Source organism: Larus michahellis, chromosome Z (assembly GCF_964199755.1).
Source record: "Larus michahellis chromosome Z, bLarMic1.1, whole genome shotgun sequence".
NCBI classification, from domain to species: domain Eukaryota; kingdom Metazoa; phylum Chordata; class Aves; order Charadriiformes; family Laridae; genus Larus; species Larus michahellis.
The window spans coordinates 23,220,447-23,247,447 of record NC_133930.1 but is presented as its reverse complement, the minus strand read 5'-3'; the positions used below and the strand labels follow the sequence as shown (position 1 = coordinate 23,247,447).

Sequence of the window (27,001 nt, the reverse complement as noted above, 5' to 3'; positions counted from 1 at the left end):
GCTTTTTCTTCCCCCCTTTTTTTTGTTAGACATTTCTTCACTTTCTATACAGCTTTTACTAAACCGTGAATTAAAATTCTTGTAATTAGGGAAGAGTTACAGACTCATCTTTCTTCACCAGTTGCTTCCTCTCAGTTTCCCTTAGCTAAGACCACATTTTAGTTCTCAAGCTGCTAGCTAATTATCTGCAATTTGCTTCAGAATCTGTATTAGCAGTGCACTTTAGCAAAAAGTCTAAATCATAATCAAAACTCAAAATGGCTTTTAAAAGCTATTGAACGAAATATAAATGAAATAGATAATGCCATTAAAAGTTGGGAGAAGCATCAAATGATTTATTTCTTTGAGTAAGCGTTCATAACGTCAAATATTTATTTGATTGTACATACTTTTACTAATCATACAAAATTGATTAGTGAAAGTAGGGCAAGCTCTCCTTACTCTCTACATAGAGGAAAATGAGATATACAAAATATTAAAATAAGACCACTTAAAATTTTTCAACTTTTTGAGCTACAGAGGATTAAGATTTGGTTAACCTTTTGTCAAACGGTTGTATTTCTTTTATAAAGAATATGGGGAGGACGCCTTACTTAATGAAGACGAATATGCCTCTTTCTGACTGATGGCATTTTAAAAAATGTGAGATCATTACTGAATACGAATGTTTCTTTTCTGCATGTTCACTATGGCCAAACGTTTTCTTGTTCATACTGCAATCTCCAGTCTTTAGAAACAACACATCAAATGTCCTACTGCTCAAATGAAAGGTGAAATAATTTTAATTAGAAACTTGATTGCAAATTACTAATAATGGGAACTGACAGATTTCTAGCATCTTCACAAAAAGCATATATACTCTTGAAAGAAAATAAAAAAAACCCACCACACATTCTGTCCCCCATAATTCTAAATTGTATTAAATATGAAGCATGTTTTTAGCCAAGTCATCTATAAAGGAAACCTTTCCCTTCTGATATATGATCACTTTAATTTAGGTGTTGATATAAAGCATTAGGGAAGCACATGATATCAGAAGAAGAATTGTACCAAATAAAATCTTAGCAATAGCTAGCTTTAAAAAATACATGTTGTCACAGCTTTAAAGCCATAAGGGTGTTAGATTATAACACAGGAAACTTTAAAATAAGTTTTATTTAACTTACTGGTATAAGTTTATACTTTGGATATGAAAAAGGCATTCATATGCCCAAAAGACTACCAACTTCTTCACTTCAACACGAGGAAAAAAAAACACCATAAAATTTAAAAAGAGGTCATGGATGAGACACATTCATAGATACATTGACCACTACAAAGCATGAAGAAATAGTTCTTTAAAAAAAAGATGGGTAGCTTTAATTCTCCTATGTTAGGAATACCTTTTTTCCTGAAAAAATTATTTTTGAATTTGAAGAACTAAACCCCACCCTCTACTGAAATCTCCATGCAAGCAGCATTTAGTTTACCTCAGTTTGTATGTGTTATTCAGAGAGTTTAGTACCATGAAAACCAATTAGAAATATAAAACTTACTCAAATTCTTAGTCACTGCATCAGTAACAATTTGTAGCAGTGAAGGACTACCGGCCTGGGGCACAAAATTCTATAAAATTTTAAGTTCTTTTCATATGCAAAGTCTCATCTTAAACTCTCTCCTTACTCTGTGTCTGATGTGGTCCTTCTGGTAATACACAGTAAAACTCATAAATATGAAAATACTCTTGTATTTTTGTTCATACCATTGTTGGACTTTGATTTTTATCTGCTACAAGTAATCTTATATAACTGCAATGTAGTCTGCTCTTCACTCTATCTGTGTAATAAGAATTCACGCTGCAATTATGGGATGCACCTAATGACACACCACTGCAACCCACCTCCATGAACGGGTTATTGCCTGTCTTAGCTGGGGGACAGCATATCTCATAAATTGTTATGATCTACGCTGGCCGTGCACTTCTAGGAAACCTAAAATAATAATTCCTAATACTTACAGTTTATACAAGAAAAAAGGATACAGTATTTCTATAGTTCTAGCCTGCTCATCAAGATTTTCTTGGACTAGCAATCAATATAACCTTGGAACAGCAGCAATGATCCGTATGCTCTTTATTAAAACAACCCACTTTTTTGACAGTCAACAATAAAATACATAACTCACTTAACTGGGCTTAGTTTCTTTCCTGTGTTGCTTTTGTCCAGCAAGATACAATGCCTGGGAAGACGGATCAGGATCTTATCCATGCCATGGCACATCACCCCAGCTGTTGATTCTTAGGGTTGTAGCACTAGTGGTAAAACATTACTATTTCAGGTAGAGGTGACTGCATTTGCAGACTTTGTGTGTCTCTCTTCAGAAAAACTACACATTACCAAGGATGCTGGAAAAGTACAAAAAGGTCAGTGAAAAGCATTGCCTCTTCTTAGCATACTAACAACCAACGTTGGCCTGACACATGAAGAAGCAGATGATCTCCCCTTCGCAAGACAGGCACTTAATGCACAAGAGCTCAGGCTTCTGCTATGCTGAGATTATTCTATAGTATTTATACATTCTGAAAGTATCTTATAGACAAGCAGCTTGTTCTTATATATTTCACTTAAATGAAGGAATACATTCACAGCACAGCCAGCTATTTTGGTCTTCGGTAAAGGTATATTATGACAGTGTAGGTACAGTATATTCTAGTCTATATATTCTAGCTTCAAGACAATCAGAAAAAACTTTAGTTTACAGAGATACACTGAGACAATCCTGATATGCTACATTTATCCAGTAGTAGTGCCCTGAGTAATTTTCCCTCTTTTCCACCGTATGAGTGAAGTGTTAAGTAGTCTACAATACAATCCATGAAAGAAGGCAAGCAGAGCTTCTTCCTGACCAATTCCTGGCAAGTTTGCACAACTCTCTATCCCACTGGTTATTATTAATACCAAATTGTGTAAAAGACATATCAAACAGTAGAAGAGGTCAGGTCAGACAACGCCCTCAAAAGCTGCAATCACACATAACCGCATGAAAAGACTGCAGCTAAAAGTAATTAAATTCTAAAGAGTTGGGGTCTAAAGGTTTGGAACAGGAGCTCCAGATGCATCTCAGAAACCAGCAGATTTTACGTGCTATTTCCCTCAGATACAACCTCCATAGAGACTACAACTGCAATTCAACAAAAGTAAGTCATGCATTTGAGCACGAATCCATCATTGTTAATACCTTCTTGTTAATCCAGTTTATAATCAGTGACAGAATTAATCTCCTAATTACAGAAGTCGCCATGTAGTAACAATAGTTACAATCAAAGAAAAAGCGATGATAGACAAGCCTTGGCTCAGAAGCTGCTCATGCCCAGAATTTCTCCCCTCCTTCTATCAGCTAGTTAAAAAAGATGCTGCTTCTTACTTGTAACCACGTAGCCCTGTAATGCAGTATTGCTGCTAGGAACAGCCACAAGCTTTGTACTGAACTTGGGAGTCCTGGGGCCCAGCCCTGGGGGCCGAGGGTGGCCATGCTTCTCTGGCTGAACTTCCCTTGCCCTGCCTCCCACTTGGTTTTACGTGATCTAGCTGCGAAAGCAATTTCTCTAACTGATCAGACGCCTGGGGCTAACTTGTTTTACTTTTGTTATGTTTGTATGGTACAACCACTGACAGAGGATATTTTATGTAGAATGAGATATTTACAACTCTGATATAATGATGAAGTGTAAAGAAATACAGGCCTGCTAAAGACAGTGGAGGTCTTGAGAAATGGAGACCCAGGATGCACAATGGAGGAGTACTGGCATGGAGCCACATGAGATGGGGCACTGGGTTGGCACTGGAGACCACAACAGCTATAAGTAATTTCCCAGGGGTCTGTTAAAGAAATGCAGACTTGGGCCTGGACAGAATTGGTTTTAAGGGTGACAAACAGAACAAAGAAACGGTATTTTACATACATAAGAGTCACCACATCAGGTAATCTGGATGTAGCATGAAGCTGCAGACCACTGAAGAAAGAGCAAAGGTATAAAAGTGTGTCACCAAACATGCAAAAAATGATCTCAAGTGGATTCTGGGGTAAAGAAAAAGAAACGATCAACATGAACATCATATTGCTCCCAGCGAAGGGCTCCAGATGCTGGCAAGCGGCAGTAACACCCCTCCCACCAGACCCCAAGGTCTGCTGCCACCGCCCAGCCCTGAGACGCAGTGCCATGGGCAGAACCGCAGGGACGGGGGAGGAGCAAATGAGTGCATATTATTCTTTCTTTTTTCTTTAACAGCTAAATCTGGAATAACAATAATCACACTTTTAAGATTTCAGTTATATGAAGAATAAACTCTTGGGCTTAATATACACAACATGTGTTTCTTCTTTGACCATAAACAGGATGCGCATGTAACACCCTGCAGCCTTGCTGCTCAATGTCTCTTAAACCATTAATGCCATAGCACCATCAGTGCAATACTATTATTTCAGAAAGAGTAAATCATAAATATATCAGGACAAGGACTGTGAACTCTGCAACTACAAGTTAAAACAGAAGCACTTCAGTCTTCCTTATATCAAAGTTTATTGTGCTTTAAACGTAAGTTCAACCGGTTAATTATGGAACTTAAAAATCACTATGTTATTTTGAGAATTTATGCAGAGCAGGAGTGGTTTTGAACACTGAAATCAAAGTTTCCACCTTTTCCAGGCTGGAAAGGTTTATATCAATATTTGATCTTCCCTTCTCTTACAGTCATTTGAGGAAGTGAATGTGAAAGCTGGTGCGGATTCAGTACGAGCTGCACAGTGTCAAAATGCTCTCCCACTACTGCATCCCTCAGTCTTAATCCTGAGGATTCACAGCTAGCCAGTCACTGCAACTGAACATTACTTCATATTAAAACCACTGTCTTTTGGTACAGATCTCAGGTTATGGGATTAGGACTGCCCCTTTTCTCCTGTGTTTCCTTTTTCCTTACTGTAAGTAACTTCTCCAGGGCCTCGTATTTCCCTAACGAAGGTCACAATTGAGACCTTGCAGTTACTGCTTGCCTCCTCCAGCTGTGATTTCATTTCACTTCCTTCTCCTCCTGCTTCACTTTGGTACCAACACTAAATAATGCTTTTATCCCTCCAACAGCCAGATGAGGAATCCATAAGCAGAATCCATAAGCAGTTTGAGGATAACTTTTGTTATGAGTATCATCATAGAAAGAGTGACTGAAATCCAAGTACATAAACACATAACGAGACACCTGAAGCATTTACAGTTTAAATGCAAACATGACAAAGCAATAAAAAGAATTATAAACCAATGTACAGATGAAGAAGATACAAACATAGATTTAAGTGAACTAAGGTCACAAGTTATACCTTTGAAGCTGAGCACCTTCAACTACAAGACTGTCAGTTGCTAGAGAACATCAGTACAGACTTGAAAACTCAAGGCTGCCGGGCAAGATAACAGCACCTGAGAGCGTGGATAAACAATGCAGTATCTAATCCACCTGTTTATCCTGGGAGCATGAAAGCAAACTCACTTCATGAAAACTGACCACTAGTCACCTTTGTAAGACAAAACTTTCGTGTTTTAAAAAAGATACAAAAGAATTGATGTTGTGTCAAGTTATAAAATGAAGCAAAAATGACAACAATATTTTTTCCGATGGATCAGGACCATTTCCAAGAGGATATTGCAGTTTTGAAGGTGGCTACATAGTCTTCCTCTATGTAAAATGATCGTGAAGAGAAATGAAATAAAACTGGAGCAGCCACAAATGATATTTCTGTCTGAGATCCTTCAGAAGATTATTACAAGCTTCAGACATTAGCAAACAATGCAAACATACAACAAGATACACACAAAAGGGAATCTATAACAGAAATAGTTCATCTTCTTAGCTATACCCACAATAACAAGAGCCATTATCAGTACTGGCAATTCCTAGAATTAAGTAGTTATTATCATACCCTAAAAATAGACCAGAAACCTAAAAATCCCCCACAAACACAAATGTGCAAGAGCGCACACACACACACACACACACAGACAAAATGCAAGTATCCCCCTCACAGGCATTAAGAGCTTCCCCTTGCAGAGCAGACAGAGGGATCCTGGGTCCCTCTGCTGTCAGCAGCCGAGCTCGGTCCCACACCTACTCCACAGAGCCTGCATCAGGGCAGGCATCTGGGGGGCAAGCGCAGGCCAGGAGCTCACAGAATCACTCCAATTCACAATCCACGGTTTATATGCTTCAACTTAATCATAGAGAGCATTCTGCCACAACACAACTTTTATGGGCACATTTTGGCTTACTGCAAGACAGAAAAAATGTTTGACAGGTAAAGTTATCACATTGCAAAATAAACCTAGAGAAGCAGCCTATGCATTTACAAAGAAATTCCAAAGCCTGAACAGCTCTGTTCTCTCAGACTGCTCACCAGAAAAGCTTTAAAGATAAAAATGAGATGCACAGTACCTTTAACAGGCTTAGGAGATTCACCTCACACCAAGGTTCTGCTGCACTGAAATACTTCTTAAAAGAGCAGTTAAATGAAATACTTGCCATTATCATTTATCAGAACTGTTTCACTCTGTCCACTCAAAGGCTTTTTCTCTCCGCGAAGTTTTACTATCTGATTGCTTAAGCCTGTGTGGTAAGTATGCTGAAAATGGTAACAAAGTACCACAGATCAGCTTCCTGTTATAAGTACTGCTATAATAAATGCATATTTTTACAAGGAGGGGTGTCAGAATGATGAAGAAAAAGGACAGCAAGTGGAACTTGCAAGAAAACAGAGGATATCTAGACTGGCACACAAGAGGGAAGCAGCCACGACGAGGAGTGCCTTGCAGAGGAGCATCCCCTTTTGCAACAGATCAGAATGTACAGAAGATGCAGTTTTCCTGGGAAGATACCACAGTGATGGGAAACACAGCTGCACCAGCCGCACGTGCTGCCTGACACAGCGACTGAGAAGTAGGCCTGTTTAAATACCCCATCTCATGATCACAGACTTTCACCAAGGTTAATCAATGCAAAACCAAAATATTTTCCCCTAATACTACTTTTTGAAACCAGATGATTTATTTTACATACTTATTTTTAAATTTTTTGTACTTTGTAAACTGTATGCTTACTGATTAGACATACCAGATTTAACAACTGTATATCATTTGCTCTACGAAACTTAAAAATAATGTAGGAATTGGTTAACCATCATTTAAAAAGATCCAAAAGTATATTTTTATTTCTCTGTACAACATTTCATTCTTGAAAGTAATGTCTAACAAAGATTAAAGTGTCTGGAGAAACTGCAGATGACATGACTGTGCAAAGGCTTATATATACTGTGCTTTTGCATCATAATTTCATTTAACACAAACAACTACTGGTCCTATCTATCCTATTGCATGAACTGCAAACAAATAAAAACAATTTACTATCTAACCTACGCATAGTTCATTCAAATAAGCTTAGTATTTCTCAATAAAACATAAATATTAAATTAGACTTGATTAGTATAAAATGTAAAGCAATCACATTAAAAAAAATAATCTGTGAAATAAGGTTTACGTGAGCTTTACATGTCACTACACTTCACCTATGGAATATCTGAAGATTATCACAACGACATAACTACCCAAAGTGGGAACGATTTCTTGATCTGTGATGAGAGTTAGTATGTTTGCTCTTGCTGGCCGCACAGTATTTTTTTATGATGAGAAATTTTCTTTCAAAGGCATACATATCATTAGTCTTTCTACTGAATTTCAGAGCAAACAAAAACTGTTATTAATTTTAAGATATATTACTGGTCCTTCTCCCTCCCTCCCACCAAAAATTGCATGACCATCTATGGTCTTTAATTCTGTTCTGCTTTAGACGGTTTGAAGAAGGAAACCATGGCTGTATAATTGATAAGAATATGTAACATTTCTGTTAGATTTGTGGACAAAATATTTACCTACTAAAGACTAATATTTTAAATAGCAACAATCCTTTACTCAAATAAAAATATTTGTGTTACAATAAATAATAAATACAAACATCTTACAAAAGCAAGCCAAACCACTAAAAAATAGCATAATTGATTTTAAACACCTACTTGCTTCTGTAGCCATCGTTCTCTTCTTCTTTGTTTCCTCCTCAAGCTTTTCAACTTGTTTCTTTCTCTCTTGTTCAGCTTTTGGTTGAAGGAAATACTCGTAGGCTGCACAAGACCAACAGGTGTGATGTACTGTTCCTCTTCTAGAGTACTTGTAGGTGAAGAATGCTCCATCACAAATGGTGACCCATCAGCAATGGCACTCCCAGAAGATTGTCCAGTAGCTTCAAAATCACATTTACTTTCTGTTTCTCTATGTAGTAAGGTAGTAAAGGAAGTAACTCGAAACCTTTTTTGTAGTAGTTTGTCAGCACTCAATCTATATAGGTCCTGAAAAGAACTACTATCTTTCCTATTGGACTCCAATTGCAAGCCACTCCGTGTGTAAAGAAGTGGATTTTCATTTTGGCCATGGTAAATTGTTCCCATGCTGCAAGTTTCATATAACGCAGGTGACAAAACAAGTCTCTCTCTGATATTTAAATCCAAACTACGTGATCTTCTGTGAAAAGGTTTTACAGTGCAGGCATCATTCATAGGATAGGAAGCAGAAAGATTTCTTTTTTTATATAATGCCTTTAAGGGAAGTTTTTTACTTCTCATCTCAAATCCAGGAGCTCTTACTTCTAGACAAAGTGCTTCTGTTAATCTTTCAGTTCCATTATTATTTCTGGCCATGTATGAAATCCCTTGATTTCTGATTTTCAAAGCTGCAGTTTCCACTTCATGGGACGTACCCTTGCTAAAACCAGGCTGAATTTTGAGGAGAGGTAACTGTTTTCCTGATGATTTTGCCAATTCAACAGAGAAAGCTGGCTGATAGTCAGTCCGAGTTTTGCAGAAATGTATATTTACTAACTGTCCACAGGAACATTTTGTGTTGCAAACAAAGTTAAAGCCCCCTAAGCAGGCCTCACAGAATGGACAGTGCAGTTTTCCAATTGTCCACTGTGCCTATTGACAAGAAAAGAAACAAAAACATCCAACACATTCATTGCAAATAAGTGATTAAGAAATCATCACTAGAGTTACTTTTCTCCTTTAATAAAAGGATTTCCTTTTTGTTTTTCAAACACAATAAAAGAGACTTCACAGCAGAAAGAAAATCCGCCATAAATAATGTTTTGGTCAAAACTCTATTTGCTGCAGTACTAACTAATTCTAAGAAATCTAGAACACACATTTCAAAATGTAGTGGCTTTGAAATATGTTTAAAATTTGTCCATAGATAGTATAACGCTGAAATACTAATGAAAACATTAGATCCTTTAAAGCAGTGAAATCAATTTACCATGTTAATCTGGAATTGGCAAGCACAGTTTCCCAGCCTAGTCTTCTGAGTGCTGATACATTTCTTGCATACTAAGTACAGTGGAAGGAGATTTCTTACAAAATGAATAGAGCTTTTTACTTCATTTACCCCACAAAAGCTTGAAATGGTACCTGTATTTTGGTGTATGTAGTATTACAACACAATTTATGTGCAGATAGCACGACAAATCCTTAATACTGTGTCTATACGGAGACAGTTATTTTCATTATTTGTAATTCTATGAATTTAATTTCAATTCTAAAGGCACTTTTTCAAACGAAAATATTTATCAAAGATCTATAAAATCCTACATATTTGCACAACTATTGGTATTTTCAGTAAATATATTCATCCGTCAGCAGAAACATTTTTGAGGATTAAAGTTACACAAGAGTTTGTAGAATCAAAGCCCAGATCAGAAACATTAACAACTCCAGTCACACATTACTCACTAGTGTGCCTAAAGTGGGGTTGAGCCATGAATACAGAACCTGACCAACATTTCTAGCTAAAGCCTTGCTTTCAGTTGCAAATGTCTTTCAAGGTAGTTTGGGAAGATGATTCCATGACTGATGCTTGTCTGATTGAAAGCTTCAGAAAGTTTCCCTAAAACCAATTTTGCAGTTCAGAAAAAAGACTTGTGTGGAAAAAGGATTATTTTTCACATGCAACCTGAGAAAAAAATACTTGAAACTCGTCTTTAAGAAACTTACTCCTGCCTTGCGGGTTGAAACCTCAAAATTTCACAAAGTATCAAAGATGTGTCTTTCATTACACCTATGAGAATCTGTTTAAATCTGCATATGTTTTAACTTAGAGAAAAAAATCTCAGTTTACCTATGCCCAAAGGTGTTCAAATCCCTGAAAATTCCTTGAAGAGGCACAGTCTCTCTCAATTTATAAGGCTGACCAATGCATGCATATGCCATTCCCAAAGAAGTATTAAGCTGGTTCAGAGATTTACTATAAATCTCCCACACTCCATTTCCCAGATGCCATGGGCTAGGCAGTAAAATTCAGGAAAAAGACCTTTCTAGCGTCTTTAGTGAGTCTTTCTGGCACTCAAAACACTACGGAATAGTAACCTGGATCTCTCAAATGGAGAGCAGGATTGATTCATGAAGGTTAGGGAAGAAGGCCAGGAGCCTGGCAAAAATGGGAATGCAAGAGAGAGTAGGGAAGAAAGGACATCTCTGTGTCCTATAAGCCCAGAGACTGGGAGATGAGGTACAGCACTAGGGAGTCCAGGACTGATTTAGCGTAAGTTTGGCAATGGACTGTGGAAGCATTGACTCAGTAAAAGAAGTAACAGCCTACTAGTGGAGGAGGTGGTAGGGGGAAAATCAGCAAGATCTGAAAAGGAGTTGAGGGTACACAGATTTAATGATGGACTGCACAGAGGAAAAACTGGGAAGGGTTAGTCACAGAAGCTAAAACATGTGATCAGTGATGGGGAAAAGAAAATGCAGGTCAATAAAGGTCACTAGGAGCACTAGCTAGATATTTATAATTATTGAAGATTATCTATATGCTAATGCCTGCATGAAACCCAATGAGATTGGTTAAGAACAGGGACAGATGGCAAAAAAGAACTGGCTGGGAAGCAGTGGGTTTTTACAGCCTGCAAATAGACTTTGTGCTTATGTAAAATGATTTAGGAGTCGTACAGGAGAAAATAACACACGATCACAAAATTATTCAGAGACCAGGAGGATCTGGGGATAAGTTAGAATTGTTTAAAAAACCCCACATATTTATCCATAAAGCCACAGGATATTTCCAGAGAAGTCTGAAGTGAATGAGGCAAGAGTTCCCAGGATATTAAAGGACAAAATGAATGCCAAGATACTGAAGGTGTTTATAGAGAAATGCGTTCTCTGCAATGCTGAGTAAATATGTTAAGCCTTTTCTGAGCAGTCTATAGGTTTTGTGTGAATAAACATAAATACATTCACCTATAAATGGGCAGGAACAGAATTTATCACTTGTAGGTTTTGTGCATATGTTAAAAAAAATATTTAAGAGGGGAAAAAAATCTCTGGTAATGATAGAAGTTACTGAGAAAAATTCCCTCAGTTAGAAGGTCTCTGTAATATACGTGGACCTTGGCAGAAAAATGCCCTTGAAATTTGTTCCCCTTACTTTTTTCACATTTTGAATGACAAAGATGCAAGCAAAAAAAGATCTACCTTTTCAATGACACATTTCACCCACTCTGGGATGGCTTCTAAGTTCACATGCCATACATTGCAAGACTCCTGAGCAGCGGCTGAAGGTTGTGATGTCTGTTAAAAACAAGAATTATTTTATTGATATTCAGCATTCAGGTAAGCTTTTTTTGTTTGAATATAGCGAGAATTCAGCTTCCCAAATTCAGTAAATATTTTATTAACAAATGATAAAACTGAAATATATTGGTGCATTATTTAAGCTAAAAATGAGGTAGATGCTGTCAACAATTGTCTATTTATGAATCTAAGGACATTGGACAGACTCCACTGTGCGGATGGAGGCGTTTGGAGGTGGTTTTGTTTTGTTTACAGGAACAGAAAGTATGCAATTGCTGATCTTCCAAGTATATTCGGAAATTGATTTCAGAAGCACTATCAGCTGGCACAATTTTCCAGTAACAACAGGAAAATTTGAGTTCTAGTTCATATGAAGACTGTGCTCAGTACTGCACAACTATTCTAATGCTTGTCAGAATAACTAGCAGAGAAACCAGGTACTCTTAGCAACTTTTGAGTTTTTACTGCAATGATGTGACTGATGAAGAGAAAACAAAATATAAAAAACTGTAGCATTTCACCAACTGATACTAAAATAAAAATGTTTACCTAACTACCTTTTAGTACAGAAGTGATACTAGTGCAATTAAATCTTTTAATATGGTTTAGAATGTCAGCAAAGTTACAAAGATGGATAAAAATATAAGGAAACTCTGGCGAGTGTTAAAGTCTTAAAATCAGTTGTTAAAATTTATGAATATGGAAAATCACTGACTCCTATGTTATGAAACTCATGGGAATAAAAGTTTCATTATGCTGAAGATTGAAAGTGGGGCTATACACAGAAGACAGAACATTTTAGCAATTCTCTAAGTAATGACAACAGATAGATAGATCCGTTTCCCACGTCTACGCTATTGTCTTCCTCCTATCTGTGGAGAGTACTTGTACTTCACCTTGGATATAATTCTGATTTAAAGTGTTTATACTGCATTCATAACTTCAACATATGGTTTTAAGATTTGTTCTAAGATTTTTCTATTTTACTCATATTTCAGCTACATCTTTGACTGAAGGCCTAAAATTCAGCAGGGAAAGCCGACATACTGATAACATTACTCTTCTCATCATAGTGCAAACTTTGCCTCCCAGTGTCTCAGAAAGTAGTGTTAAATTACACTTTTATATCTGCTATCTACATAATTAGAGAAGGAGGTACTTCAATCTTGTGCACAATGATGGTGAATCTCCACTAGCAATTAAAAGCTCCACCATGGGGCACAGACAAAGATAACCTCCTTCTTTTCACTACATTTTTTCCATGAAAGGAGTTGAAATTTCCCCCCCACACACACCCAAAACCCACTCCAAACCATGCACAAAATAAAAACTCTTCAAGTATAAAGAATGAAGGCTATTCCAGAACTTCAAGCTCTGTAAGTGGACTGATCAAAATGGGGGTTATTAATAATACTAATTATATCAGGATCTTTAAAATTAGTTTCTACCTCGATTGGGTATACCCTTCTTCAGTGCCAAAGAGAATGTTGTTGCATTTCTAGTGCAATAATATAAAAGATCAACACCTTCCCTTCTCTTTGCTTTTTCACTTTGATTCAAGATCATAGGATGTAAACACAGACTTGGGGCATATTTCGAAAGACTCTAAGTCTTTATGATTACTAACTTCCATTATAAAGCAGCAGGAAATAACTCTGTCATTGTTTATTCCATATAATGATTTTTCTGTTTATTTTAATAAAGATTATATAAATTACTAAGAAGTATTTTAGTAACAGGCACCCCCTCCCCCCAGGGCAGGCTAATCTTCTTAATATTTCTGTGCACAGATCATCTCCCGCTTTTTCAAAATGAAGGGCAAAAGTTTCTGATGTAGGAATATTTGACACATAGTTAACTACTGCAGTGGAAATTAGTATCAGTGTTTAAAACACACCTTAGAAACAAAGAGTTCTCTGTCAAGGCATATTAAAACAAAAAATTACTGCATTAAAACTGTCAAAAACGGAACCCATTTTTATATGACAAGTGGTAACACTATATACTCTACACAAGCTAGTAGTCAAATGTATCATGAATACCAGCCTTCATGCTGCAGAACATAAAGGTGATCACTACCTACTCAGCTTGACTAGCACTACTGCTTACATTACTCTCTATGGAATTGTCCATATTTTAGTACTTATCACCACAAGAGATTAATTACTAAGTGATGGCAAGTCTAATACTTCTCCTTTGTTTAAAAACAATGGCACTGGAAAAAGTTACAAATTCCCTCCAGATGCTCGACTTACTTCAGATGGTTCTTTTCCATGACATTTTGCAAGGCAAACAGAATTGGCTATACATTTTCTACATCTCCAGCAACGTAGAACATCAGCCTCTTGGTTACTCATTTCAGCTTGTGATTCTTCAGCTTTTTATGTCTATCTGTAAAGACCACAAAACATATAATTCAGTCACCTGTTGAAACCACACACTTTCCTCTTGTGACCCAGAAGTCTATCAATTGTCTCTTCACTATACAGGAGACTAATATTTTATTTACAAATAATCTCTGATCTTGTATAGCATGCCACCTAGACATTTTCAGTAGCAAAGTGCAACAGTTGTTTTTATTCACAGGTTGCATACAGAACCAGAAAGCAACAACAACAACAAAACAGAACAACTTGCTCAATATTTAGACAAAATACAAGAGAACTCCAGTTTTCCCAGAATACGTCCATAGAAATAAGTGATTGCTAACCTACACATTAAATACACACACATGATGCCACATAACAAAAATGAATGCTGACATAAAACCACAGAAGACAGTTTTCTCAATGTGCCCCTGGAGGCTTGCTCCCTTCAATTATCTTGTGTGGGAGGGTCAGTGCTGCTGGTGCAACAAAGCTTTTCACAGACCTGAATCAACCTCCTCCTAAAACGGAGACCCAAATTAAGACAACCAGGACAAGACAAGTATTTTTCTCTTTGTGCCTTGATATGTTATGATGTCTCTTTGATCTTCTCTAATTTGTTTTCAAAGCCTTCCCTTTTCACCATGCTTTTTCCAAAGGTCCTCCAACTCTTCTTTCTACCTGCTTCTGTTTTTACCCCCTTGTGCTAGCTGCATGAGAAAAATAAGAAAATCTTTTACGTCTATACATTCAACCCAAGCATTATGCTAGAGTTATGCCTACCCACAGTGGTAAAGTGTACAGCTCTTACTGACAGGGAAGCTGGGGCATAAAACTTAAAACCAGTATTAAAAGAATGTCTGTTCTTCCACAGTCCAAAGATAGGATTTTGCAATTATTTCAATGATTTAATTTTTATTTAGTTTTCACTAACTAAAGAAACTCTGAGGTCCTCAGTACAGGCTGTCTGAAGAACAGTTTGACTTATTGAGCCATACAGACTTCTGCATTTTCACCTTTTTTCCCCATTTCTACCTTTCCCTTTCCTGATTTTTTTTCTAAAGTTATCAAAGCAATGAAGAACACACACAGAGGTTATTCATTATTTTTTCATTTATATCTGAGTTCTTCTTTCAGCAGATTTCCTACTTTTCTACGTATGTAAAGAATCTGAAACACAATTTGGCAAGGAAGAACAGAAACAACGTGTGCATACATTAGACTCCTAGCTGAAGTGTACATGCAGCTCTTAATAATCAGATCCACACTAAGCTTAGAAAGTGAAATTAAGGCAGACATTACGCCTTTTCTTGCAACGTCACATTCAATTAAAATGAATTTTTGTTAAAATCCCATTAACATATTTTAATGTAAGTTAAGATGGCCAAGCAAAAGATTATAGAAGAGGCACTAACAGAAAAGGCAGTATTTACACTAGAAATGTGTTTTGTTCATGACCAAAATGTGATGATTTAAACGCCTTGACTTTAACAGAATCTCTCGTAACTTTTTATTAACCTCACTATGTCAGTGCTGCTACTTTCTGTACCAGACACATTTTGGAAGTGCAATGTAAAAGAATGATGGACCTCTCTATGAATGACTTTTTTTTTTTAAAAAAAAAGTAAATTCAGGCTCTGAAAGATTTTTACAAGCAGTGTGTATCACTTTGCTGTGATAAATGCAGCAATAGACTTCACAGGGTATTGAAAGAATGATTACAAGTTATCATAGAGTAATGGAATCATAGAATACGATGTTGGAAGGGATCACAAGGATCATCTGGTCCAACCCTTCTTGGCAAAAGCACAGTCTAGACAAGATGGCCCACCACCCTGTCCAGCTGAACCTTAACAGTGTCCAATGTTGGGGAATCCACCACTTCCCTGGAGAGATAACTCCAATGACTGATTGTTCTCATTGTGGAAAATTTTCCTGTTGTGTCCAATCAGAATCTCCCCAGGAGTCTCCATCGTCTTCGTAGCCATCCTTTGTGGCCCCTCTCCGGACCCTCTCCAGCCTATCCATAGTTTTTTTGTATAGCAGGGACCAAAACTGAACATGGTATTGCAGGTGTGGCCTGACAAACACTGTTTAGAGTGGGATATTGACTTCTTTATCTCTGCTGGTGATGCCCTTGTTGATGCAACCCAGCATCCTGTTGGCTTTCTCTGCTGCAACAGCACACTGCTCACTCAAATTGAGCTTGTCGTCCACCAGGACCCCCAGCTCCCCTTCCACAGAGCTGCTCCACATCAGGTAGATCCCGGTCTGTGCTTCACTCCTGGATTATGTTTTCCCAGGTGTAAATCCTTACATTTGCCCTTGTTGAAGTTCATAAGGTTCTTGTTCACCCACTTTTCCAGCCTATTCAGGTCTTCCTGCAGGGCTGCTCTCCCTTCCAAAGTGTCCGCTTCCCCACTCAGTTTGGTATCATCTGCAAACTTCATCAGGGTACACTTGAGCCCATCATCCACATCAGTTAATGAAGGTATTAAACAGCATTGGGCCCATGATCAATCCCTGGGGGACCCCACTTGTGACAGGTTGCCAGTTTGAAAAGGAGGTATTTACTACCAACCCCCGCCCCGGGTGCAGCCTGTCAGTCAGTTCCCCACCCACCGCATAGACCACTTGTCTAGACTGTAATGCTTCGGTTTTTCTAGGAGGTGGCTATGAGGAACTGTGTTGAAAGCCTTGGAGAAATCCAGGTAGACAATGTCCACCGCTCGCCCCCCATCAACCATGCAGGTTACTTTGACACAGAAGGTGATCAGGTTTGTCAAGTGCAATTTTCCCTTGGTGAATCCATGCTGGCTTTTCACAGTCATGTGCTTCATTTGACTTGTGATAGCCCCCAGGAGGATTCCTTCCATAACTTTCCCAGAAACTGACGTGACACTGAGGGGCTTATAATTTCCTTTAAGCCCTTCTTGTAGATGGGGGTGACATTAGCCTTATTCCAGTCTTCTGGAATGCCCCAGCCCTCCATGACTTCTCAAAGATTATGGAGGGCAGCCTCACAATGACGTCAGCCATCTCTCTTAACACCCTCGGGTGGATAGCGTCAGGGCCCATTGATTTGTAGGGGCCAAGCTCCTGTAATGGTTCACATACCAGCTCTTCCTTCACTGATGGTGGGTCTGTGTGTGTATCAACCTGGATTGCTGTCCTGAAGGCCTGGGGCCCAACAGTGCTGGTAAAGGCAGGTGAAGAAATTGTTGAGAACCACCTCTGCTTTTTCAGCATTGTTGGTGACTAATTCACCTCTCCTGTTTATCAGTGGGCCAATATTTTCCTTCTGTTTCTGCTTGTACCTGAAGGGCCCTTTCTTGAACTTTTTGACATCTCTTGCCAATTTCAACTTAAGGTGAGCTTTTGCTTTTGTAACTGCTTCTCTGCATGCCCTGTCAATGTCCTTGTAGTTCTCAAAGAGTATTCATCTGCTTTCTATCTCTGGTATGCTTCTCTCTTGGTTTTGAACTCAGAAGCTTGCAGTTAAGCCAAGGAGGTCTCTTGCTCCACCTACCTCCCTGACCTTTAAAGACGATGAACTGTTTTTGTGCTTCCTGGAGAGGGTTCTTGAAAAACTCCCAGCACTTGCTAGCTCCTTTATCCTCCATGGAATCCCTCCCAGCTGAGCTCTGTGCAAGCTGAAGTTTGCCCTTCTAAAATCTAAAACCTTTGTCTTTGTACTAACCTTCAGTGGGCTCAGCAGGATACCAAACTCCACAATATTGTGATCACTGCAGCCAAGACTATTGCTAACAAAGCAGGTTTTCTTGGTTTGTGAGTAGTAAGTCCAGCAATGCCTCATTCCTGGTTGGCACATCTAACATTTGTAGGAGGAAGCAGTCCTCTATGCACTCCAGGAACTTGATGGACGACATGTTGTATTGTTCTTCAAACAAATATCTGGGTAGTTGAAGTCACCCATAAGAACCACATTGTGTTGACCCAAATACTCCTTTGTTCGCCTTTTCGTCTTGGTTTGGAGATCAGTAGCAGATGCCTACTGTAAGATCCCCCTTGGAGAGGACCCCTCTGATCTTGACGCAGAGGCATTTGACAGGGCTTTCACAATCGCTGTAGTTGACTTCTATATATTCAAGGTTCTCCTTAACTTAGGGTGTGACTCATTCTCTGTTTCTTCCCTGCTTGTCTTTACAAAACAGCCTATAGCCATCCACCATGATCCTCCAGTCATGTGAGTTGTCCCATCATGTTTCAGCTATTCGTATGATATCATAACTTTGTGACTGGGTGCAGAGCTCCAGTTCCTCCTGTTTGCTCCCCAGGCTGCGTGCATTGGTATGCATACACTTGAGGTGGCTGGTCTTCTGGTTCACATCTTGGGAGGCAGCTAAGGAACATTTGTCACTGCTCCTGTTGGTCTGGCTTTTCCCTAGTTGGTTGCAGTGGCATGAGTGTTGCCTCTTTGGACTCTGTTCCCTGTATCCTTCGGTTTAAAGCCCACATCAGCAAGTTACCCAGCCTGCTGCCAAATATTCCCCTGTCTCTTCTAGACAGGTGGATCCCATCCCTCCTTAGCAGGCTATAGTCATTGAAGAATGTCCCGTTGTCATAGAAGCCGAAGTTATGAATTTGTTTGTATCACTGAAACACCTTAAAGCTGCTCTAATTAATTTATTCTTCACAAATTCATAACACATTTCTAGAATGTATTTAATCTTACAATAGCTCAGTGAGAACCTCAAATGCTGCAAAATTAAATAACTCCCAGCAGCAAACAATTTTTAAGTAATTTCAGCATGATATCCTTAAGACTTTCAGATTCACACATGCTCATCAATATGTTAAGGGAAGAGGAAACAGGAATTGTATTTTTTCCCTTCCTCCCACTCTGTCTGGAAAACCCAGAAAGCTGGAAACACCACAGAAAGGCAGTGAAACTATTCACAAAGAAAACAACAAAAAATAGGTGAAGGATCAAGCAGCAGACATAGCAGCCAGAGAAATGGTACAAAGCAGATCAGCTTCCTGTTTATTCATCACTCCTTGAATGGGACACTTTTCCTTCTGGAATCCCTTCACTAGTAGTAAGTCCTCTTTGATATTTATATCTAAGTTTCTTATACAATCTTAATTGTATAATGTATTAAGCTTTGTCCATTTCTTCTTCAAAAAGATTGCTAGAAAACATGAAGTAAAACCCCAAGAAAAAATTCTCAAATGTTCAATATGAAGAACTAAACACAAACCACTGAATTTCTGTTGAAAACCTAGTTTAGAATTTCTTTTCAACTAGCTTGCCCTTCATCCCCAAACGCCTAACAATAAGCAAATGAGTACAGCAGCACAAGTGGTTCTCAATGCTTTTTTTTTTCAAAAGTCACCTGTGCTCCTTTCAGAACACTGCAGCCATGAAGACTGCAACAATAATTAGGCTGCAGTGAAAAATTAGGGCACAGAAACTTGAGCGTTAGTTACCAGGAGTCTTGAAAAAATATCAGATGAGTAGCAGCTTTGAAGGAGGATGACAGAGAGAAGCTAGATGAGCTGTCCTAGCCAACAAGTATCTACACCAGAAGTTCCTGCTCCCAGAAAGGGAGGAGCTGATACTTTGCTGGACGGAGAAACAATTATGGAAGGCATTCAGGTACACATAATAACTTGCTGCTAGCTTCTGGTTTCCAACGTATTTCTGCTTAAAGAGGCACTCTTAAAAGCATACTTAACCAGTGTTTCTCAATAAAGTAGCACTTAGATGTGAAGACAGAAAAGAAAGTTTAAAGAACTGACTCCAGGCTGCCAGAGAAGCAAAACTGCAAGATGTGCGAGGAGCTGTGCCATCTGCTCCTCTGCCAACTCCTGCTCGATTACGAACTGTTCTACCAGTTCAGCTATTGTGTGTTCAGCATCCACACCATGGACCGCTGGTTGATGAGAGAGGGTGGCCAGCCTGTGATAACTCCCTTATAGGAAGAGTAACCCACATAATTAAAAGGCAGTTAATGTAAAAACGGGAAAGAATGTTACTTGCAATGCGTTACTTAACTTGCTAAAGAATCCTACTGCATGTGCTGAAGTCAACAGGTCTACCAGACACCGCAAGGGAATGTGGAACGTTTAAATCCCTTTGACAGGGCACAGACCTAAGAGGTCCATGGAAACCATGGATCGGCGCGTCACCTCTTCCTTGCATGACATCCCGCAGACCAGTACCGCCTGTTCCATGCGCTTTCAAGTACAGACATTAGCTGTTGCACATAATAAAGGACCAAACGAGCAGGAATACGGTGCCCACGTCCCCTGGGCTCCTGACCGCAGGCCACCAGGCAGCACGGCGGCAGCGGCCCCGCTGCGGGCCCGGCTCGGCGGCCGGGCCTCCGGCTGGGCGGGAGGAAGCCGCGGCGCGCCCGGCAGCCGCCCCCGGAGCGGCGCAGGGAGGGCCGGGCTGGCAGCCCCGCACTCCGGTGGGCTGGCGGGGCGCTTTGGGCGCTGACAGCCGGCGGCGGCGGCGGCACCAACAAGTTAACTCTGAGGAGAAGTCGGGCTCCGGCGCCCCCTCAGGCAGGCGCCGGTCTCGCCCCGGGACGGGCAGCCCCCGCCGCCCCCCACAAGCTCCAGCCAGGTGTCGGCACCTCAGCGCTCACCCCGCGTCCCCAACGCCCCGCTGTCCGGCGGCCCCCACAGGCAGGGCCCAGCTCGGCGGCGGCACCTCCCTCCCTCCGCCCCGCCCGCCCCGGCCCCGCGTGGCTTACCGGATCGCGCTGTGCCAGGCGGAGAGGGGGAGGCGACGCCGCTGGGGCGAGCGGGCGGGCGGGGAAGGGGTTGCGCAGCAGCAGCTGCTGCTCCAGCGAACGGGAAGAGACGGGAGACAAACGGCGCCGGAAAGCGCTCCGCTAGCGCGGCGCCCGCCCGGCCTGGCCGGCCGTGGAAGTCAGCCCGGGGCAGGCCAGGCCTCTCGGGCGGCTGCTGCCTCCCTCGTCGCCGCGGGAGGCCGGGCCCATGGCCGGCTGCGGGGCCAGCCCCTGCTATCGCCGGGGAAGGGGGCAGCGGCCTCACCCGAGGCCTGAGGGTGGCACGTCCTCTCGTCTCCTGACTGGCAGGGATGGAGCCGGGGTGGGGTCAGGCTGTGACAGCCGTGAAGAGGCGCGGCGGCGAGCTGCGGCGAACTAGTGGAAAACTTCTCCATAAAAATTGGGACAAAACCCATATGTTTCTCCGGGCCCGAGGAACAAGCCCAGACCCAGAGAGGTTACGGCCAAAGAGCCAGGCCGGGCAGATCAGGGGGACCCACAAGTGCTGACACGCAGTCACATAGTGGGTGTCATCAGCAACCCCTGATTATGTTAATAGGTAGCTATGGTGAGCAGTCCAAGGATCAGTGCCAAACTGACACACAGTAAATCAGAAACCAAGGAATATTTCTGACTTGCTGTTCTGAGACAAGGATACTACAGCAGGGAGACTATATAGAAGGCTATTGAAGGCATCAGTGAACACTGAAACACACTGCAGTGGTGTAGTGATTTGTGCATAGACAGTGGCACATACTGTTTTCACATCCATGGCACATGTTCACAGGTGCTCTATGAACTCTTCTAACAAGTGGTGGTGTATTCCAATAGCTACATCAGGGACATGTTTTATTTACCAGTAGTGTTGAAGAAGCTGGAAAAAGTAATCCTTAGCTGCCTAGAAAAATGGATGACCTGACTTTCACTCCTGTAGAGTTCCTTTTATCAAAATACATCTTCTCCAATAGAAGAAATTACATTTTCTCCAGGTATTCAATAGTGCACTAGTGACTACCATAGGCGTTAACCCAGTTCCGTAATCCCTAGTCCTTTGACCCATTAGGCTGTCCCCATCAGCTGGGGTCATCTCCATGACCTGCATATCTATTATTTGATCACCTGTGCTGGAGGAAAGTGTCTTAGAAAATGACCAGAGAGGGAGTATTAGGAGAAATGAATGAAGAGAGGGAAGCTACGGGGTAGAACTTTTGGGACATGGTACTGAGCCCAGGAGGAAATTTATTGTTGCTGTTACCTGTTTTTTTGCACACTTGAACAGCATTTTATTAGGAGAAGCCCAATGAGCAGCACTGGCCTGTTTCACCCTTCACTGTAGGATTCATTGTTGGAAAAACTTTGGTAACACTAAGTGTTACAATAACCATAAAGCACAACATTTCACTGTAGGGAGATTATAGTCTTTTTTACGTGTTATTTTCCTTTCAAAAATACACACTTTTTCAATTTAACTTGTCATTGAAGAACTTTTCCTATTACAAAGTCAATTGTAAAAAAATGCTATTTCTTGCCCTTTCCCTTGAAGATAATAGTTTATATTTGCAGTTAAGATTCCAAATCTGATTTGTAAAGCTCATCCTACTCCTGTAAGAAATCTAAAACCTATACAGAATATCCATCATTTAATAAATCATTTGCTTTCCCTTTGCTTCTTTTCGAAAAACAATCAGATCAGCCTGAAATTGCTGTATTTATATAGGCTGTGTTAGAGCTAGGGTAAACATTTTTAAAGTTACTTAGGACTAGATCTTATAAAGTCATTCTTAATACCATTTTCTTAGTTTCTGGTCACTTGTTCCCTGGAATAGAATCCAAAACTGTTAAACACAGGGATCCTCTCTGTGCTTCAGAGCCCTGCTAATCTAGGAATCCTGCTATCTTGAGGTAGGATAAAAGAAAATGCCATAAAGAAGACACGTTCTGCAAATGAGTAAGGTCAATGAAGTTTATTAGACGTGTTCTGTTTATCACCTGTTGGGAACTAATTCCTAGAAGTGAAAGTACTCATACAGAAAAGAGACCTAAGGTCACTTCTTTCTACGACTTGCTTATTTATCCCGCATTTCCCATAATCTGGGAGAACACACTAGTCACCCAGCTAAAGGTAAAAACATGGGGTTTTTTTCTATATGGTGGCACAGCTTCAAAGAATTTATGATCTGTGGGACTATACGGGATGGAAGAGAACATGCCTGTGCCCAAAGAATTGTAGTACTCCCATGGGAAAGAGATACTTGCTGATTAAAATGCACAGCCAACTGCAAGTACAGTTCTGGACAGGGAGTGGGGCGCAAGGTGTGCTGCTCAAAAAGAGTGCTTTTGAAGGTGGTTCTCTCACATCAGGATTTCTGCTGGTGTCTTCACCGTGCCCTGCTGAGTAAGGGGTTGGTGGTGCTATTAGTGCCGTTTGGTTGATCACACCAAAACTTTCCTTCTACTGAGTCTCCATTTAACTCATGGAGTGTGAACAGAAAGCTTCAACTAGAAACAAATCTTTTACATTCTTTCATTTTCACAAGAACTGACACATTTTTGTGAGCAATGGATAAAAACCAAGCCATCTTTTTATGTGTTACGGCATATACCACATTCTGGAGATAGTTACTGTGGGGCTGTTCAGGTTAGTGAGACCTTGTAGAGTTAAATAACTGTCTGACTCAGCTCTGCTACAGAAGAGCGCCATGGCCAGAGCAACCTGGTGGGACTCTGGGAGGACACAGCTGAGCTGAGGCCGTGGTGACTGGCACGAAACACTGATGGCAAGCAGAAGATAGAAGGTGAGGGCAGGGAGTGGAAAGGAGCATAGCAGTAGCCCCAGACGTGTGTGCAGAGGCAGGATTGCCAGTGCCATAGAGAGCACTACACATGCAAGCACTGTAGGAGCAGATGGCCCACTGGGACATCACCAAGCAATGGACCATGAGCACACAGCCCTCACTGCTTGTATTTTGGTGCTGGCAAAGCCTGGCTCAGCCTGGCTCATGCCTGGACTCCTGCTGAGCATGCCTGTGATGTCTGGAGGGTTGAGCGAGGCTTTTCCTGGTGCTGGGTTGTGCTTTGGTACTGCTGTTGGAAGGTCTTCGTGCCTGTGCCGAAAGCCATGAGCTGTATTGTCCCTGGCCCTGCCTGGTTCAGGCAGACAAGCACCCTGGGGAGTGCTTCTAGCAGCAGAGGTGAGCTGTGCAGGAAAACATCCTCCTGGGTGGCCATGGAATGGGCAATGGGGCTTGGGGAGGTCCTGGCCCCATAGACAGACCCTGTCCCAGGTTGGGTGGGGAGTGCTTGAGCAACACCCAAGCTATAGGGGCCTGGGAGGCTGTCCTTTCTGAAGGACCTGGGCATTTCTTCGTCCCCTCCCAGGGACAGCGAATGACCATGGCCTCTCTCCATTTTGCAGCATGTGACATCCACGGCCGGCACTGTGGCACCAGCAGGGGCAGCAGCTCCTTGTCCTCAGCTCTCCCCAGCATACTGCGACAAGCAAACATGGCCACGCAGGCAGAGTGGAGCTGCCCCATCTGCCTCCTCAGGTTGCTGGCCACCAGGGTGAGCAGGGGGCTGTGGGACCAGTGCCCAGAGCTTACATGGCTGGCTTCCAGCCTGAGGTCTGGCAGGCCTTTTCTGGGACTGCTTGGAGATCCTTGAGCCCCTGCTGACCTGGCTCAACCAGGTGCTGCATGGGTCCCTCTGGTGGGAGGTAGCTTCGACACAGGGCACCATCATAGTAAGTCTGTGCTGCTGTGGGTTGGATGAGGAGGCCTTGGTCCAGGAGCTGCAGGCCCTTTCTGCAAAACCAGGTAGTAACATTTGTGCACCAGCTTATCCATGTCACCAGTGACTGGTGCAGCGAGATTCCTCAGCAGCTGGACCTCCTGGACTCCTATGCTACCAAGGAGGAGGACGACAGTCCCGCGGCCACCCCCGGCCCCGCTGCCTCCCTAGGGGGTACTCCTGCCCCCACAATCCAAGGAGCAGGAGGAGCCACACAAGGAGCTGGTGCAGGTGGTGGCAGATCCTTCCACTGCTGGCCAGGGCAGGGACTGCTCACCTGGGTGGCCCTGGTGCCCCCAGAAGAGGAGGGCCAGCAGCTTCCAGGCCTCTGCAGCCCACAAGAGGCCATGCCTCTGACAACACTGGGGTGCCCCAGAAGCAGCTGCAACATGCGCTGGCCCACAAGGGGACTTGGAGGCACTTGTTAGTAATCTAAATATTAAAGAAGAATATAAAACTATGAAAACTTCAGGAAAATTCTTAGTCTGTCATTACAAACAGTGCAACTGGTATTGCTGTCCCCACCTGTGATGCTTTCTCCTCCTTCTTTTGGTGCTGTGCACACCTTCCCCCTCATGTGTCTGCTGCAACCTGATGTCGATGGGGCCTGTCTGGTGGGAGGGAGTACAGCTGGGCAGCCCTTTGCCGGGGTGGAGAGGTCTCCAGGTCCAGTCTTTGCCCCAGTGCTCATTAGCCCAGACCTGGCCTCCTCCACGCCTCAGTCTCTGCCCTGACGTCCTGGGGCTCTGCTCTGCTGGCAGCCTTTGCTACGACCTTGGTATGGTTGCACCCAATACCTCCTTCCATGCAGAGACACATCTTGGTGCTGGTCTTTGTGTAAAACCATGGCTGTGCCCTACCGAGGTGAGCAAGAGTGCAATGAAGGCACAGTGGCCACCTGGTCAGCAGAGAAAGTGCCATGAGAGCTCAGCCTGGTGAAATCCTAGCTCCAAGCTGTCCAGACCACATCCCAGCACAGCAAGCCTGAGCAGCTGGTGCCCTGCTGCTGGCAATGACCATGGGCTGTTCCTGGGCTACAGGGCTCAAGGGCTGGGGTGCAGGAGAACCCCTTCTGGGTATGTGGACAGGAGGAAGCTCAGGTCCCGTGAGGAGCAGTGGCACAGTCCCTGCCTTGGTGGGAGTGCCTTGAAGAAATCTCTTCCTTGGGGATCCTGTGGCTCTAGTGAAAGTGTTCTTCATTGGAAACATCTTCCTGTCATGATCTGGGTGTATTACAAGCAGCTTGGGGTGGTCTGTGTGGAGCCCTGGTGTGGATGCACTTTGCAGTGCATAAGAGAGAGCATTTCTAGCCAGGGACTTGGCAAGAGCTTCCAAACACATGGGAACTCACAGCAGCTGCAATCAGTCTGCGCTGTCTTGTCATCTCCCCAGTCTTTGAAAGTGTGTGTGGCTTTTTTTGGGGAGAGATCTGCTGTTTGTTTCCATCCTGGCTTTCAAAACCAATGTCTGCAGCCTGAAATGACATGCTTGGGGGCTTCTTCTGACCTGGCAGTGGGAAAACTGCACAGTTCACAAAAGCAGTGGAAGCTGAACTGTACCGTTGTCTGGTCTGTCCCTTGTGTCATCCCGCAGAAGTCTAATATCTCCCCTGCCTGCCTTTCTGTCAGGAGTGAGAACACAGGGAGACTGCCCTCCCTACTTTGGAGCTATCAATCAACTGTTATATTATTTCTGGAAGCAGATGTCAAAAATCCACCTATAGATCAATAAATCAGTAAGAACTGCTGTTTTGAAACTTAAGTTGTTAAGTGGCCAAGTATGTCAGGATATAGTTGGGAACAATGTGAGCTCTTTCCTGGGATTCTTATACCCAGAGATAATTTCCAGCAGTTGCAAAGGTGGTGTAGGACTCATAATGCAGTTTGTTATCATACGTAACTTCTTTCTTTTGTCTATGTAATAAAAAATATGCCCTTGAATGGGATCATGAAACTTAAATTATGCTGAGGCTATGAACTTTGCTTAATGTCAAAATTTCTAATGAGTAACAGGACACAGAAAAAATAACTGCTATTAATAGTAGGGAAAAAATCTGCAGATAAAAGTCATTCCACAGAAGATAATGAGAATGTGATCATGCAGCACACTGTTCTTCTGTAAGATAAGTTGTCTGCAGTTCGGTTTTATTTCCATCTGCCTTCACTCCCCCGAGTGCTGGTTGCTTTGCCAATCCCAAATTTAAAATGTACTTCAGCATCCTGATGTTAAATAGCTTTCATTAGCCCAGTAGAGTTGACTGTTCATATGCATCATTTATGTTCCATACTGTGATAAGTGTGCTTTCCTGTCAGTCTCTTGGGACACAGGTACTGTTGAATGAGCCCAAAATAAATAGTAGTCAGTCATAATGGTTTAAACACAAGACTTTCCAAATAA

General features: G+C 41.9%; 1 protein-coding gene across 2 annotated transcripts in view; it reads right to left on the bottom strand.

Annotated features, from left to right (window-relative positions):
* RNF180 (ring finger protein 180) overlaps positions 1 to 20,840 on the bottom strand; it is a 72,944-nt gene extending 52,104 nt beyond the window's left edge. For both annotated transcript variants that reach the window (XM_074570690.1, XM_074570691.1), the window contains exons 1-4: positions 20,777 to 20,840; positions 13,941 to 14,076; positions 11,587 to 11,682; positions 8,086 to 9,039 (exon numbers count right to left, since the gene is read on the bottom strand). In XM_074570690.1, the coding sequence (XP_074426791.1) occupies positions 8,086 to 9,039; positions 11,587 to 11,682; positions 13,941 to 14,042 (1,152 nt within the window). In that variant the 5' untranslated portion in view covers positions 14,043 to 14,076; positions 20,777 to 20,840. The remainder of the gene's footprint in view (positions 1 to 8,085; positions 9,040 to 11,586; positions 11,683 to 13,940; positions 14,077 to 20,776) is intronic.
* Between the last annotated feature and the right edge of the window lie 6,161 nt (positions 20,841 to 27,001).